This window comes from Penicillium manginii (genome assembly GCF_028828005.1).
Source record: "Penicillium manginii strain IBT 31320 chromosome Unknown utg000010l:1.0-1143873.0:1.0-1144522.0, whole genome shotgun sequence".
Lineage (NCBI taxonomy): Eukaryota > Fungi > Ascomycota > Eurotiomycetes > Eurotiales > Aspergillaceae > Penicillium > Penicillium manginii.
This window is the reverse complement of record NW_026643111.1, coordinates 1064601-1077115: the sequence shown is the minus strand read 5'-3', so window position 1 is coordinate 1077115 and position 12515 is coordinate 1064601. Positions and strand designations below refer to the sequence as shown.

The 12515-nt window shown below is 48.3% G+C and overlaps 4 protein-coding genes across 4 annotated transcripts; 2 read left to right on the top strand and 2 right to left on the bottom strand.

Moving 5' to 3' along the window:
* Positions 1-588: 588 nt before the first annotated feature.
* Positions 589-3382, bottom strand: N7533_013262 (uncharacterized protein; the record flags this gene model as incomplete). The annotated part of the gene is made up of 2 exons (XM_057109912.1): positions 589-1741; positions 1794-3382. The coding sequence occupies 2 exons, from the start codon at positions 3380-3382 to the stop codon at positions 589-591; spliced, it is 2742 nt and encodes a 913-aa protein (XP_056953497.1).
* A 950-nt stretch (positions 3383-4332) lies between these two features.
* Positions 4333-6832, top strand: N7533_013261 (uncharacterized protein; the record flags this gene model as incomplete). The annotated part of the gene is made up of 6 exons (XM_057109911.1): positions 4333-4481; positions 4562-4596; positions 4654-4828; positions 4912-5874; positions 5933-6428; positions 6467-6832. 6 exons carry the CDS (start codon positions 4333-4335, stop codon positions 6830-6832), a joined length of 2184 nt encoding a protein of 727 aa, XP_056953496.1.
* A 1070-nt stretch (positions 6833-7902) lies between these two features.
* On the bottom strand, positions 7903-10348 carry N7533_013260 (glycoside hydrolase family 31 protein; the record flags this gene model as incomplete). The annotated part of the gene is made up of 2 exons (XM_057109910.1): positions 7903-9479; positions 9514-10348. 2 exons carry the CDS (start codon positions 10346-10348, stop codon positions 7903-7905), a joined length of 2412 nt encoding a protein of 803 aa, XP_056953495.1.
* Positions 10349-10916: 568 nt separating this feature from the next.
* N7533_013259 (fungal specific transcription factor domain-containing protein) lies at positions 10917-12345 on the top strand (the record flags this gene model as incomplete). Its single annotated transcript, XM_057109909.1, has 3 exons — positions 10917-11458; positions 11509-11977; positions 12043-12345. 3 exons carry the CDS (start codon positions 10917-10919, stop codon positions 12343-12345), a joined length of 1314 nt encoding a protein of 437 aa, XP_056953494.1.
* Positions 12346-12515: the final 170 nt, after the last annotated feature.

Genomic DNA, 12515 nt, shown 5'->3' with positions numbered 1-12515 from the left:
TATGCAGAGACAGCGCGCCCGGAAAGAACTGGAAATAGACCAACCAGCAAAATGGCGCATTCCTGGTACTATGCAAGCCGCGTTATCGGGAATTTGGTTTTGGACGCCTTACTCTCTCGCAGTGAGCTAGTCATTGTGGCGGAGCTACTGGATCACGTACGCCTATCAGGCATGTGAGGCTTCGGGGAACAAAGTCTAATATCGAAAAAAGAAAAAGAAAATCCACACTGCGTTCACAGGAATGGGCGGGTTAAGACACAAAAGTCAGGCTAAGTGGTCAACGTGCAACTCTCAGGCTAAGCAAGATATTAGTAGTATGTGATCTTTAAATATTCTACGACAGATGCGGTTGCGAAATTGGAAAGGTAATCATATACGCTCGAAACCATTAATCAATGTCACGAAACAATGATTTTGTCAACTAAGTGCCTGGGATGAGTTGCAGTATAATGAACTCATGAGAAACTTGTATGGCAAGGAGACGCACAAAAACCAAAAAACCCATAAAGACCATAAAGACTAATTAAATTCGTCGCAAATGGTATTATTGTGTTAAAAAACCAGGCATGTCGTTCGAACATTAATTATTTAAAAGAATGGGACCGCAATGGCGAAGAGGAGATTAAGGAGCAAAAATCGAGGAGGAAGATTAATTGGTGACACCGCACCATTTATGGTGGCAGTCACGGTCGCTGTCACCGTATGGTCCTCAGAACTTGAACTTGAAGTGACACTAGGGCTCTCGGACGTTGATGATAAGTGCTGAGTGGTTGTCCCATGGGTTGTTCCATACACTGTCACCTCTGAGCTAGTTTTGGCGATTGTTGATCCGGACTGTACAACGGCCGAGCCTGATTCAATGAAAGTTGAGCCAGAAACGATTCGTGTCGAGCCATATAGTAGAGTTGTACCATGTGGCCTAGCAGTTGAAGGAACCGTTTCAGTCTGTGAACTAGTCTTTTCACCCGTTGAATCGGCTGAAGTTGGAGGTTGAGTCCTGGTGGCAGTGCCCGTTTCACGACTCTGAGTGCTGATAGCAGTGGTATCCCCAGAGGTCCTCGCGTCGGTGGTTGTCCTCGTAGTAGATCCCTTGGTAGTTGTGGCGCTCGTATCGGAGGTCGTACTTTCTGAGGCCGTGGTTAGGCCATCACAGTAAGTCAACCACTGTTCAAATGAAGGCAGGAGGGTCGATGAATATTTATCCAAGTTTCCAGTAGCGTAGTTGCTGACGCACTCCTCGCAGTTGCCCAGATTGACCCGGAATGGCGAACCACTTGTGCAAAGAGATTGTTTTTTCCCAACGCTTTGGGGAACTTGTGCTGCATCATTACAATCATTAAAGCAGACTCCTGGAACGTCCGAGCCAATATCCCTTTTCTCGGCCTTTCGGTCTACAAATCGATCCCATATTGATCTAGCTTTGACTTGTGGTGAGAAAGTGTCGCGCTTGCTGTACGCTGCAATCCCACCGTTTTCGAGCTGGAAGATGGAATAATTGAGACCAAATATCTCCGGGTTGAGGTTGAAGTAATCCTCCGAGACATTGTAATGCTGGCCAAATTTATCAGTCTGGCTGGATTGGTTGTAAAGCAAAGCAGGAGCTGGGATACAATCTTCGGGGGCGCAGATATAACCATTGGCTGGAAGGCCGGCTTCGACGTTACAACCGGAGCGGTCGCCCGTGTGGGGAGGCCGACAGAGAAATCCGGGGGGGGCAACCCCAGGTATAATCCGATGGAAGCTGGGAGGGAGGTGTATATGTGGGATTTGCAATCAAGCTGGCACATGTTGACAAAGTGACAGTGGCGGTAACAGTGCTTCCTTGTGTCTTTGTCTCTCCAGCTGGAGAAACGGTGTCCACAACAGTAGCGGTACTGGCCGGGCTTGTGATGGTCACTGTGGTTGTTGAACCTGCGATTGTAATTGTACTTCCAGCAGAAGTGATCGTGCTTGCAGGTTCCGTGGTGACACTTGTGATGGTCGATGCTGGAATTGTACTAATAATAGTGGAGGGTGATAAAGTCACTGTGGATCCACTGACGGTACGAGTAGATGTCGACGTATCTGTGACAGTTGATGTTCTAGTTATGGTGCTGTCGCCAACAGTTTGCGTCGTAATAGATATATCCGCTATAGTAGACGTTTCCGTGATAGTAGATGTATATGTGACATCTGATCCACCAATAGAGACTGTGACAGTTAAAATGTCGGTCTTTGTCGATTCACCAACAGTGGTGGTCAATATCGAAGTATCTGTGACCGTTGATTGCCCAACTGTGGTTGTCACTGTGGACCCAGGCTCGGTCACAGTTGTACCACCGATGTTCCTCGTAACAGTTGATGTCACGCCTGGGGCAGCACTCCCGGTGACCGTAACTGTTGATGTTGCGCCTGGGGCAGCACTCCCGGTGACTGTCACTGTTGAGGTTGCGCCTGGGGCAGCACTATCAGTCACTGTCACCGTTGATGTCACGCCTGGGGCAGCACTCCCGGTGACCGTAACTGTTGAGGTTGCGCCTGGGGCAGCACTATCAGTCACTGTCACCGTTGATGTCACGCCTGGGGCAGCACTCCCGGTGACCGTAACTGTTGATGTCACGCCTGGGGCAGCACTCCCGGTGACCGTAACTGTTGAGGTTGCGCCTGGGGCAGCACTATCAGTCACTGTCACCGTTGATGTCACGCCTGGGGCAGCACTCCCGGTGACCGTAACTGTTGAGGTTGCGCCTGGGGCAGCACTATCAGTCACTGTCACCGTTGATGTCACGCCTGGGGCAGCACTCCCGGTGACCGTCACTGTTGATGTTGCGCCTGGGGCAGCACTATCAGTAACTGTCACTGTTGAGGTTGCGCCTGGGGCAGCACTCCCGGTGACCGTCACTGTTGACGTCGCGCCTGGGGAAGCACTCCCGGTGACCGTCACTGTTGACGTCGCGCCTGGGGAAGCACTCCCGGTGACCGTCACTGTTGATGTTGCGCCTGGGGCAGCACTATCAGTAACTGTCACAGTTGAGGTTGCGCCTGGGGCAGCACTCCCGGTGACCGTCACTGTTGAGATCGGTCCACTGACAGCATCGGTGATAATTTGTGTAATGGTATCCGTAACTGTTGGCGCGGATCGCGTAATAGTGTCCGTCGTCTCATCAGTGATGGTCTCAGTGACCGGTTTGTCCCCGAGTCCAATCGAGATTCTCACTGTGACTCTGGCCGTCACTATGGCGCAAAGGTCAATCCCGACCCCGAGATCAACATCGAGATTTCGAGGAACTGGCGCGGCTGTTGGAACGAGCGAGAAGACATCGAGCTCATTTATGCTCTGTGTCGCCGACAGGCTCACAACAGAGGTCGCAAACAACGACAACCAAGCGATGAAGGCTTTCATTGTCTAGCTCCCTGAAGAAACCAATGCGCAGCTTGGTGAGATGTAGTGGGGGGAATGTAATCTTGGGACAGTTTTCGAGAAAAGAGTCAATAGCTCCCATCTTGGCCGAGCTCATGGCGCATTGAATGAATGCAGCTCAGGCTGCGAGGCTCTAAGTCAAACCCCGGCAGCACCACTGCCAGATTCCATGGCAACTTGGGCCTCCAGCCGGCTGGGATGCATGTATCCCACCATCAACACGAGGAATTCGTCGAACCGATCAATTATCCTGGAGCCTTGCATGCCATGTTGCAGCATCTTCGTATTATCTGCCCGATATCCCGGCGTTGCCAGTGGGCCAACAAAGGTGGATTCAGCCGCACGCGGGACAAACTGCCCAACCCCTCAATGCGATCGGCAACTTGCCCTGCGGCACTATCCCCCTCAGGAAAAGATCAAAGCCAGCTACGTGAGAATGGTTTGTCGTTTGTGGTTCTGACCGCCACATAGCTGCATGAAAGTGGATAAGGGACATGTATCTACATTGTCAGCAATGGAAGTGCGAGCCTGGACCGGCTGGGCTTTGGTCCAATGTGGAAGCATACTGCGCACAGTGCTAAAACTGCGCGTTCGCACTTTTTTGCCCAGTGGCGTGTTTTGGAACATTTCTTTGTTCAACAAAAGCCGCATGTCAACTTTCAATTCGAGTAGCTCCGCCACACCCATCAAACCCCACCTCCTCCCTTCACTGCGAGGCTGCGAGGCTGCGAGGCTGCCCCGTGCTCAGCTAATAGCCATCCGAGCGCGAGAATTCCGCCTGAAAGAAGTGGTGCGTCTGCAAACACTCAAGAGAACCCACTTCAAAAATGCATATCATTGAATCGATCCGGTAAATTATGAGGTTTCGTTCAGCAGCAGCCTGGACGCTGGCCGCCAGGGTCGGCTCTGTAGTTGGACAATGTTCGTCGTCGATGACCCAAGTGAACGAGACAATATGTACTTGGCAAGGAGTTCGGGGTAGGTTCGCAGTGTCTCCGATATTATTTGCACCGCTGACTGGGATAGCAACAATCATTCGCGATACGATCTTCATGGATGGCGGGCAGATATGGCTTCAACAGTATGCAATATACGAAGATCCACGATAAATCCAAGATCACCGACGGTCGATATGTGAGCCAAGCTGACTGTTGATTTCAGAGCGTTTGATGGCGGCTGCGTGAACTATACCGACGGTAACAAAGAGAATTTCGAGTCAACATTCAATAAAGTCACAATCTAACTAAAACCAGCTACGGCGGAGGGGCGCTTCTATACCCTGAACCTGTCGACCTCGTTCACCACGCGCTCGGATTTTATGACGATCCTCCAAAATACGTCCGTGGTGGGAGGAAGCTCCAGTAACTTCGCTCCGAATTACTTGGACGGCGCCATACTTGCTAATGACGATGAATTTTTTCTCTACGGGTTCGTGATGCCGTCCTTTGTCTCTTTGCCCTTCCTAGATACGGTCGTGATTGACGCTTTTAAACTGATTTTTCCCACTCTAGGGGTTCTAGCAGGAATATAGATGACTCCGAGAGCTCAAGCACTCCGGCTGACAATACCGTCCTCAAGTACGAAGCCTCTCAGTATGGGGCCTACCGATCAAACTGGTCACCGAACTGGCGATACGAGGACCTCTCGGATAATGTTACATCATATATCACGAATGGTGCGGGCGCATCGGCACCTAGTGAGGAATTGGCGTTTTATTTCAGCGGAATGCATGCACCAGGTTGGGGCTCCTTTACATGGAACGAGATGCAAGCCAGAGAGACTGCAGATACGCTTATCACGGTGGATATGTCCTCGATGCGTGATGAAACCTGGTCTAACGTTACACTCCCGGATTATATCCCCGGTCGCGCGAATGCCGAATTGATCTGGGTACCAGTGTCTAAGTCCGGTATCTTAGTGGCGGTTGGGGGAGTGATTAATCCAGTGGAGCTATGGCGAAATTCAAAGCTAAACGAGTCTCAGATAGCGGAGAGCAAGAGAATTAGTCCAACTTTAATGGAGACTGTCTCACTCTACGACGTGGATAGCAAGGAATGGTACCTTCAGAAAACAACGGGTGATATACCAGGACAATTGACCCAATTTTGCTCTGTGGTCGCGAGTGCGCCGGACAATTCGTCCTATAATATCTATATCTATGGTGGCTATGATGGTCTTGACTATTCACAAACCCCATCAGACGACGTTTACATCCTTTCCCTACCTTCCTTCAAATGGATCAAGGCCTATAAAGGCACCGGCAGTCATGGTCGCAGCTCGCATAAATGCTTCAAACCATATCCAAATCAGATGTTTGCCGTTGGAGGAATACACGGCTCCTCAACTGAATGTGTGGATGGAGGCATTGTTGTCAATTTCGACCTGAATGGTCTTACATTCCGAAGCGATTACGATCCTAACCAGTGGAGTGAATATAAGGTTCCGGATCTAGTAACAGCAGAAATTGGTGGCACGTAAGTAGTAGATAGTTGCCAGAAACGTCCGAAGCTTTGCTGATATATCCTTTTCTAGATCATCTGGCGGTGCAACCAAAACCGCTCCAACATCATGGACCAATGACTCTTTGTCTAGTCTCTTCGAACAAAAATACACCAAGTCGATGACGACCTTCTATCCTTATGCCTCAAGCAGCGCTGAAGGGGGAGATGCTACCTCCGGTGGCGGATTGCCTCATTGGGCTTCAGCAGTTATAGGTGTACTGGTCGGACTGTTCGGCGTGGCGCTCATTCTTGCTGGGATCTGGTTCTATCTCCGACGTCGGCGCCGAGCTCAAGCAAGAGAGGCTGAGGCTTCATCGGCAGCTAAGGCTGAGAGGGACGCAGATACCTCCCAGTCTGCTCAATTCATGTATGGGAGCGGACCGACTGCCCCGGTTCCGGGGCCAATGTCCAAATCCACGGCGGAGGCGACCACAGAGACCAATACGTCCACAGTTCCAGATTCACTCAGCACATCTCTATCCCCTCGCACGGTAGAGTCCGGGGAGACGAGCTGTATGAGATGCATGGTATCTCATTCCCAACCCGACTCCAACTCCCTTCCTAGCTGCTGATACTTATTGTTCATCTAGATTCATCACCCGCTGAACTACCTACTTCGTACAATTGGACCAATACGCCCGACACATCTCCAGAGCTGAGTGCAAGTCGTTTTCCTTTGCCGGTTCCACCGGAGTCGGGCTCTAGCTCCACTGCAGGACATCATCGAAGCCCGTCCACTGTTTCAACAGTACCGTCCATATCCATTGACAATGTAGTCAGCGGTCGACAATCTCATTTCAGAGAATCCTTTTCTTCTGAAGGCGGGGAGAAAAAGCGAGCTCGCCATGGATCTGGATTTTCCGATGTAAGTGCGATTTCGGATGAACGGGACAAGTTTACAGGCAGTGAGAAGATTCACGAGGAGGAATAATTGTCAAATATCCAGTCATAATCATAGTATAAGGTAACATCGCATCTGATAGCTATGATGAACGAAGCGAATTTTTGCTTCTAGACCAGTAGACAAGGAATTCCCTACCTAATGCTTTCTCCCTTCTTACTGAATGATAAATTTCTAGAGAGCAAGTCCATTTGCTGATTCAGCAACTTTCAAGGTTGGCTATATTTAGTATTATCACTGAGATATATGTGTTTAAATCACCGGGTAGTAGTATTCCAAGGTTTTTTGTAGTGTCACTAGTAGACCTGGGCATATGGGACCCATTGGACTAGACTTTGCACACATCTCATTCTGCCATATCCCATGGAACTTAGTCTTAGTCCTCTCCCATCCCATGTCCAGGTGGGAATGTTAGCGAATCCCATGGATCCCATAAATACCTAGGTATCCTATGAAATTTATAAAATTAATTAAATATTATTTGTATCTGCTAAGACTACGTTAATTGTTTTTGTTATTTTGAAAAATAGATATAAACTAAAAGAGAATAACTTAATTAGTAGTGTTAGAAATATTTTTAAAAAAGAAGGAACTTCGAGTTTATTAAAATGTCACGATACTACTAATATGATCCCAGCAGTGGTTTAATAGTGCCAGGTGCAGCAATATTTTACTTGTAAACAGATATATACATTTCAAATTATTGAAAGTTATACAAAATATGAAAGAGACCCCAGAAATTACGCGTTTCACTAAGATAAAGAATACTAGTATACACTAGCCTCATATAGCTAGTATTATTCCCATGGGTCCCATGGGAATCCCACCGCCCATGCACAAGTCTAATCACTACTAGTAGTACCTATGCCATAATTACATAAACCCTGGAATTGGGTTTCTCTTAGTTTTATTACTCTCTACTGCAATCAAAACCTATATTATAAGGCATAATAAGAAATTTTGAGTTGTTGAGATATATGAAGTGTAATTTCTTACATTTACTGCATTTCATGGGACTGCCGACTCGGTGGTGGAACATGTTATAGTTTGGTTTTTCAGTTCTAGACCCAATTGCACTAAGAAGTCATTGTGTGCATTGCTTATTTTTCGCGGGCGTCATAAGAACGGCTGTCCGCCAGCAGTATCTCGTAGATGGGATTCAACAAATTATGAGGAATAGGAAGAGCATTTAACTCGCTAATTTGCATCAGCTTGGGCTTTGAGACGTCAAAAATGCTCTTGATAGTATCCTTCCAATCCATATTCATCTGAGCCTCACGTAGGAAATTTCTGATCTGAGCTGCGGAATCTTGCACATCTAGTGTAGGATCCTTCTCAAGGTGAACAGTGATTTCTGCATGGCTGGGAAACGATCCCAATGGAAGAAAAAGACCACGTTTGTTTGTCGTGATGCTTCCCTCAACTTGAAATGTTCTCACTGCGGTACCAGGGCTCATCCTGATTGATACGCGAACTTCCTTTTGCCGCTTGTATCCGACAAGGAGTACGTTCCATTGGCGGGGATCGAACTTTTCATGGCTGAAACTAATTGTGGGACCAATGACCAACTTATGATTGTCCTGATGGAAGGTGACTGGAGTGCGGTGAAACTTGACTTGATCCACTGATTGACCCTTTCCATCATCTTCCAGAAGCTCGAATTGACCGTCGGCACCAACAACCACCATGAGGTCAATGGCAGAAGGAATCTGACAGCCATTTCCAAGAACCAGGGATCCATCTGTCGGGATGATGGCGCCTTCGCGTGCGAAGACTGGATATTTCATTATGGAACGATAAAGTCGAAGGCGGCGGTTTCCTTCATACACGATGCCAGTGGAAAGGTCAACATATCGACCTGGAGGAAGCCAGGCGATGACCTCCGATCTTTGTGAATTTGCGTTAACAGGACCAGTGACAGGAGCAATAATGAGCTCGGAGCCAAACATATACTGATTGGGAACGTCGTAGGCTTCTTCGCTGTCGGGGTAGATCCAATACATGGGTCGGACTAGAGGAATACCCTGTTTGGCTGCGTGGGCATTCATCGTGTACAGGTATGGAATCAGACGATGGCGAATGTTAAGATACTTTTTCATCGCACATTGATATGGCTCTGAAAGATTCCATGGTTCCTTGACGCTGAAAACATTGTTGGATGAATGCAGTCGCAAGATGGGGGAGAATGCGCCAAGCTGAACCCAACGGATGAGCATTTCCTCGCTTCTTTCGCCATGAAAGTGGCCACCAATATCATGACTCCACCAGCCATATCCGATATTTGAGGCTGTGGCTGTGAACTCAGGTTGGAATTTGAGAGAATCCCATGTCATGCAAGTATCTCCACTGAACCCGATGGGTAAGCGATGGCTACCGGGTCCGGCATATCGTGAGAAGGTCAGTGGCCGCTTGTTGTCAAGTGCACTGTCCAGGAAGTGATAGTGGTTCAAGACCCAAAGAGGGTCGATGCCTGGGATACGGGAGTGTGTTCCTTGTTGCCAGTCGACCCACCATAAATCAAGGCCATCTCTTTCGAACTTTCGGTGCAAGACATCAAAAAATGCATCGAGGAACGCTCTATTGGTGATGTCAAATGGAATAGGGTCTCGCATCGATGTGTCATGTTTCAGCGTGAGCGCCATCTCCTCGTAGGAGTCTTCGTAGCCTTGAACTCCATCTGCGGGATGGTCATTCAAGGCAACGCGGTAGACCTTTCTCATGCAGTGCTGTCATAAAAGCCTTTGGGTCGGGGAATAGCGTTTTGTTCCATGTGTATCCAGTCCAGCCCGTCACTCCGGCCTCTTTGACTCGAAGGTCATTCACAATGTGCCAGTCCATGTCCAGGACAGCAACAGAAAGGGGAACTCCGTTCTCCTCGAACTTGTCCATCAGCTCAAGATATTCCTCTGATGTGTATGCATGGTATCGACTCCACCAGTTTCCCAGTGTCCAGCGAGGGAGAAGCGGTTGCGGACCGGAAAGACTATAGAATGCCTGAATTGCCTGTTGGTAGTCATGTCCATAGGCAAAAAGGTAGCCATCTATCCTGTTTCCTGATCGTCTTGTGGTCACCCATTGATTCTCATCAAAGAGCATGGATTTGGAGTCATCTATAGTCGCGAAGCCCTGTCTGGAAATGACACCATTCTCAAGTGTTGTGCGCCCATCAATCTCATCCAGTGTACGAGCTGTGCCTCCAAGATTCGAAGTTGGGGCTCCATATCGCCAGACACTGGAATGAGGGCCGAAGCGGCCTTTGACGGAGGCACTGAGACCGCTTGCGGAGAATTTCCCTTTGTTGTAGGTCAGGTGGAATCGGGAAGTGATGATCTGAAGATTATATTTGTCGCATTTCACTCGAAAATCAGGTACAGGCAACCGTCGATTGATTGCCAACACTGATGCCCGGTCCTCGAACTGATGATCCTCAGCCCATTCGTAACGTAGCAAGCCATCGGCCAGAATTGTGAATCGATATTTTTCAGTACCGCCGACCATGGCGTCGGGGTGAGCGACTGGCTCATGAGGGAATGAGTACCGATGCATGTCTGAGATCCGGAGGATGAAAGAGAGAAGCAGGTGAAAAACTTCAAGAATGGAGAGAGCATATTGTGGTTTCTCATTTAAGCAACCTCACAGTTGGCAGTTGTCTCATCCCATCATAACTCTTCAATAACTTCGCCGCAATTTTCGCTGGGATTTTTAGTAGTATGACCTTGCGACACAAGCCAAAAAATTAGTGGCGCATCCGCATGTCACCCTGTCGTCTATTGTCTCGCTCGGACTTACTAGTAGCCTTTGATGGCGTTCACCCCGCGTCGAGGCCAAAAGCAACTAGCAAAAGCGGGGAACAGCCGTTAATCAAGGTCGACGATTTAATTTTCGCTGCAATTCCTGACATCGGAAAATAGTCTGAAATATGGAGAGTCCTTGTGATAGTTGTTTCATCCGTCGGGTGAAATGCGATCGATGTCAACCATGCCTAACCTGCCGCACCAGAAGTCAGAAATGTACCTATGTGAGGATCCGTAAGAGGCCTGGTCCAAAAGGCCCTCGATTGGCCACAAATCGCAAAATCGAGGAAATCCAGGAAGCCCCTCAGCCAGATTTCAAGATGGCAGCAGCCCTCCAACATCCTACAGCACTCTGTTCCCCGGACTTTCGCATTTCTATCGCCAACTATTACACCGTCCTTGGTATCTTCCAAGTCCACCTATATGATGTATGGCCAATCATCGATGTAGAGAATCTCAAGTTGCAGTTAAATAGCGAAAAGGCGATTGATCCCAGTTCTCACGCACTGGCGGCTGCCTTGTGTGCTGCAACGCTGGCACAAACCCGACTCTGGCTTACCAAAGATACATGCCCCGAAGGTCTTGCTGTGACAGCCCACGAATTTTTAAAGGAATGTCTACGAGTTCGATTGGAGCACAGCTACAACCAAGCACCATCTCTTCAAGCTCTTGTGACATCGATCTTTCTTCACATGTACTATGCCAATCAAGACCAGGTCACGCCGGCGACGATCTCCCTTCGTGAAGCTATCACATATGCGGACCTAATGTGCCTGTGTCATCACGGTCCGCCCAATGCGGCAGAACCAAGGCAAAGGCAATTGGAGCTCCGATGCTATTGGGTTCTTTTCATCACTGAGAGGTTAGCATTAACTTTCCCTGCAAAGCGATCGCTCCAACTGATATTTCTAGGACTTTCTGCATCCAGCATGACCTTCCGATAACCCTCTACAGGATGCCCGATCTTCCCGAAGTTGGGTATAACAGTCCGATGGCTGATAGTTTTACTGGATTTCGCACCCTCATTCAGCTATTTCATCACATCCAACGCCCTTTATACCTCGCCTCATCTAAGAGAAAAGCCATTGGAGCACCGGAGGAGAGATACTCCAAGAACGCTATTTCAGAGATCCAACATCTGATGGAGCTCAATCAGCCTGGACTCAAACTGAAATCCGAAATTCAGTATGTAGATATCCTGACGACATCTGCTTGGATCCGCTCTTTACTGTGGCAATACTCTGTCTCGCACTTCATGCTTTCATCGGCGACCTCAATTCAGCCATTGTCATTTGACTACCCACTGTCGATTGCTAGAGAATATTTGGCATCGATCTCCCATGTATCAATTGAGTCAGTGCGGAGCCATGGATATGGAATGGTAAGTTATTTCATCCAAATAATTCAGAGCAGGCTGACCAATACTGACCCCAAACGCCTTCATAGGAGATCAAGCTGCTTCAAGTGGCAAATCCCATCTTGGACTTGTTACTTTGTATGCCAGACCTCGCTATATACAAGACAACTCACTTCGGACCACTGGATGCTCTTCTTGCCATAGAGCAGCTTCTTTCAAAGGTTGGAGGATCAAAATCCGAAAGATTGTGTCAGTTGCATGACAGATTGAGTCAGATTCCCGCCGCCTTGGAATATATGCCATCAAGGCTAGAGTACCCTAAACAGGAGGATGATTTGCAAGATGCCTTTGAGCATGAAACTATACATATGTTACCCACAGCCCTGGAGTAAGATGCCTACTCTGCTGTTACAATATCACTTCCAGAAAGACTTCAGCACTGGAGGTTTCAGTACAAATATAATCGCTTCGGAATTTCAAACACGTCATTCGTAGTCAGTCGATATAGTTCTTTAATCCGAAATACCCTGCCCTCAGTATTTTCATCACTTGTGTATCTTTT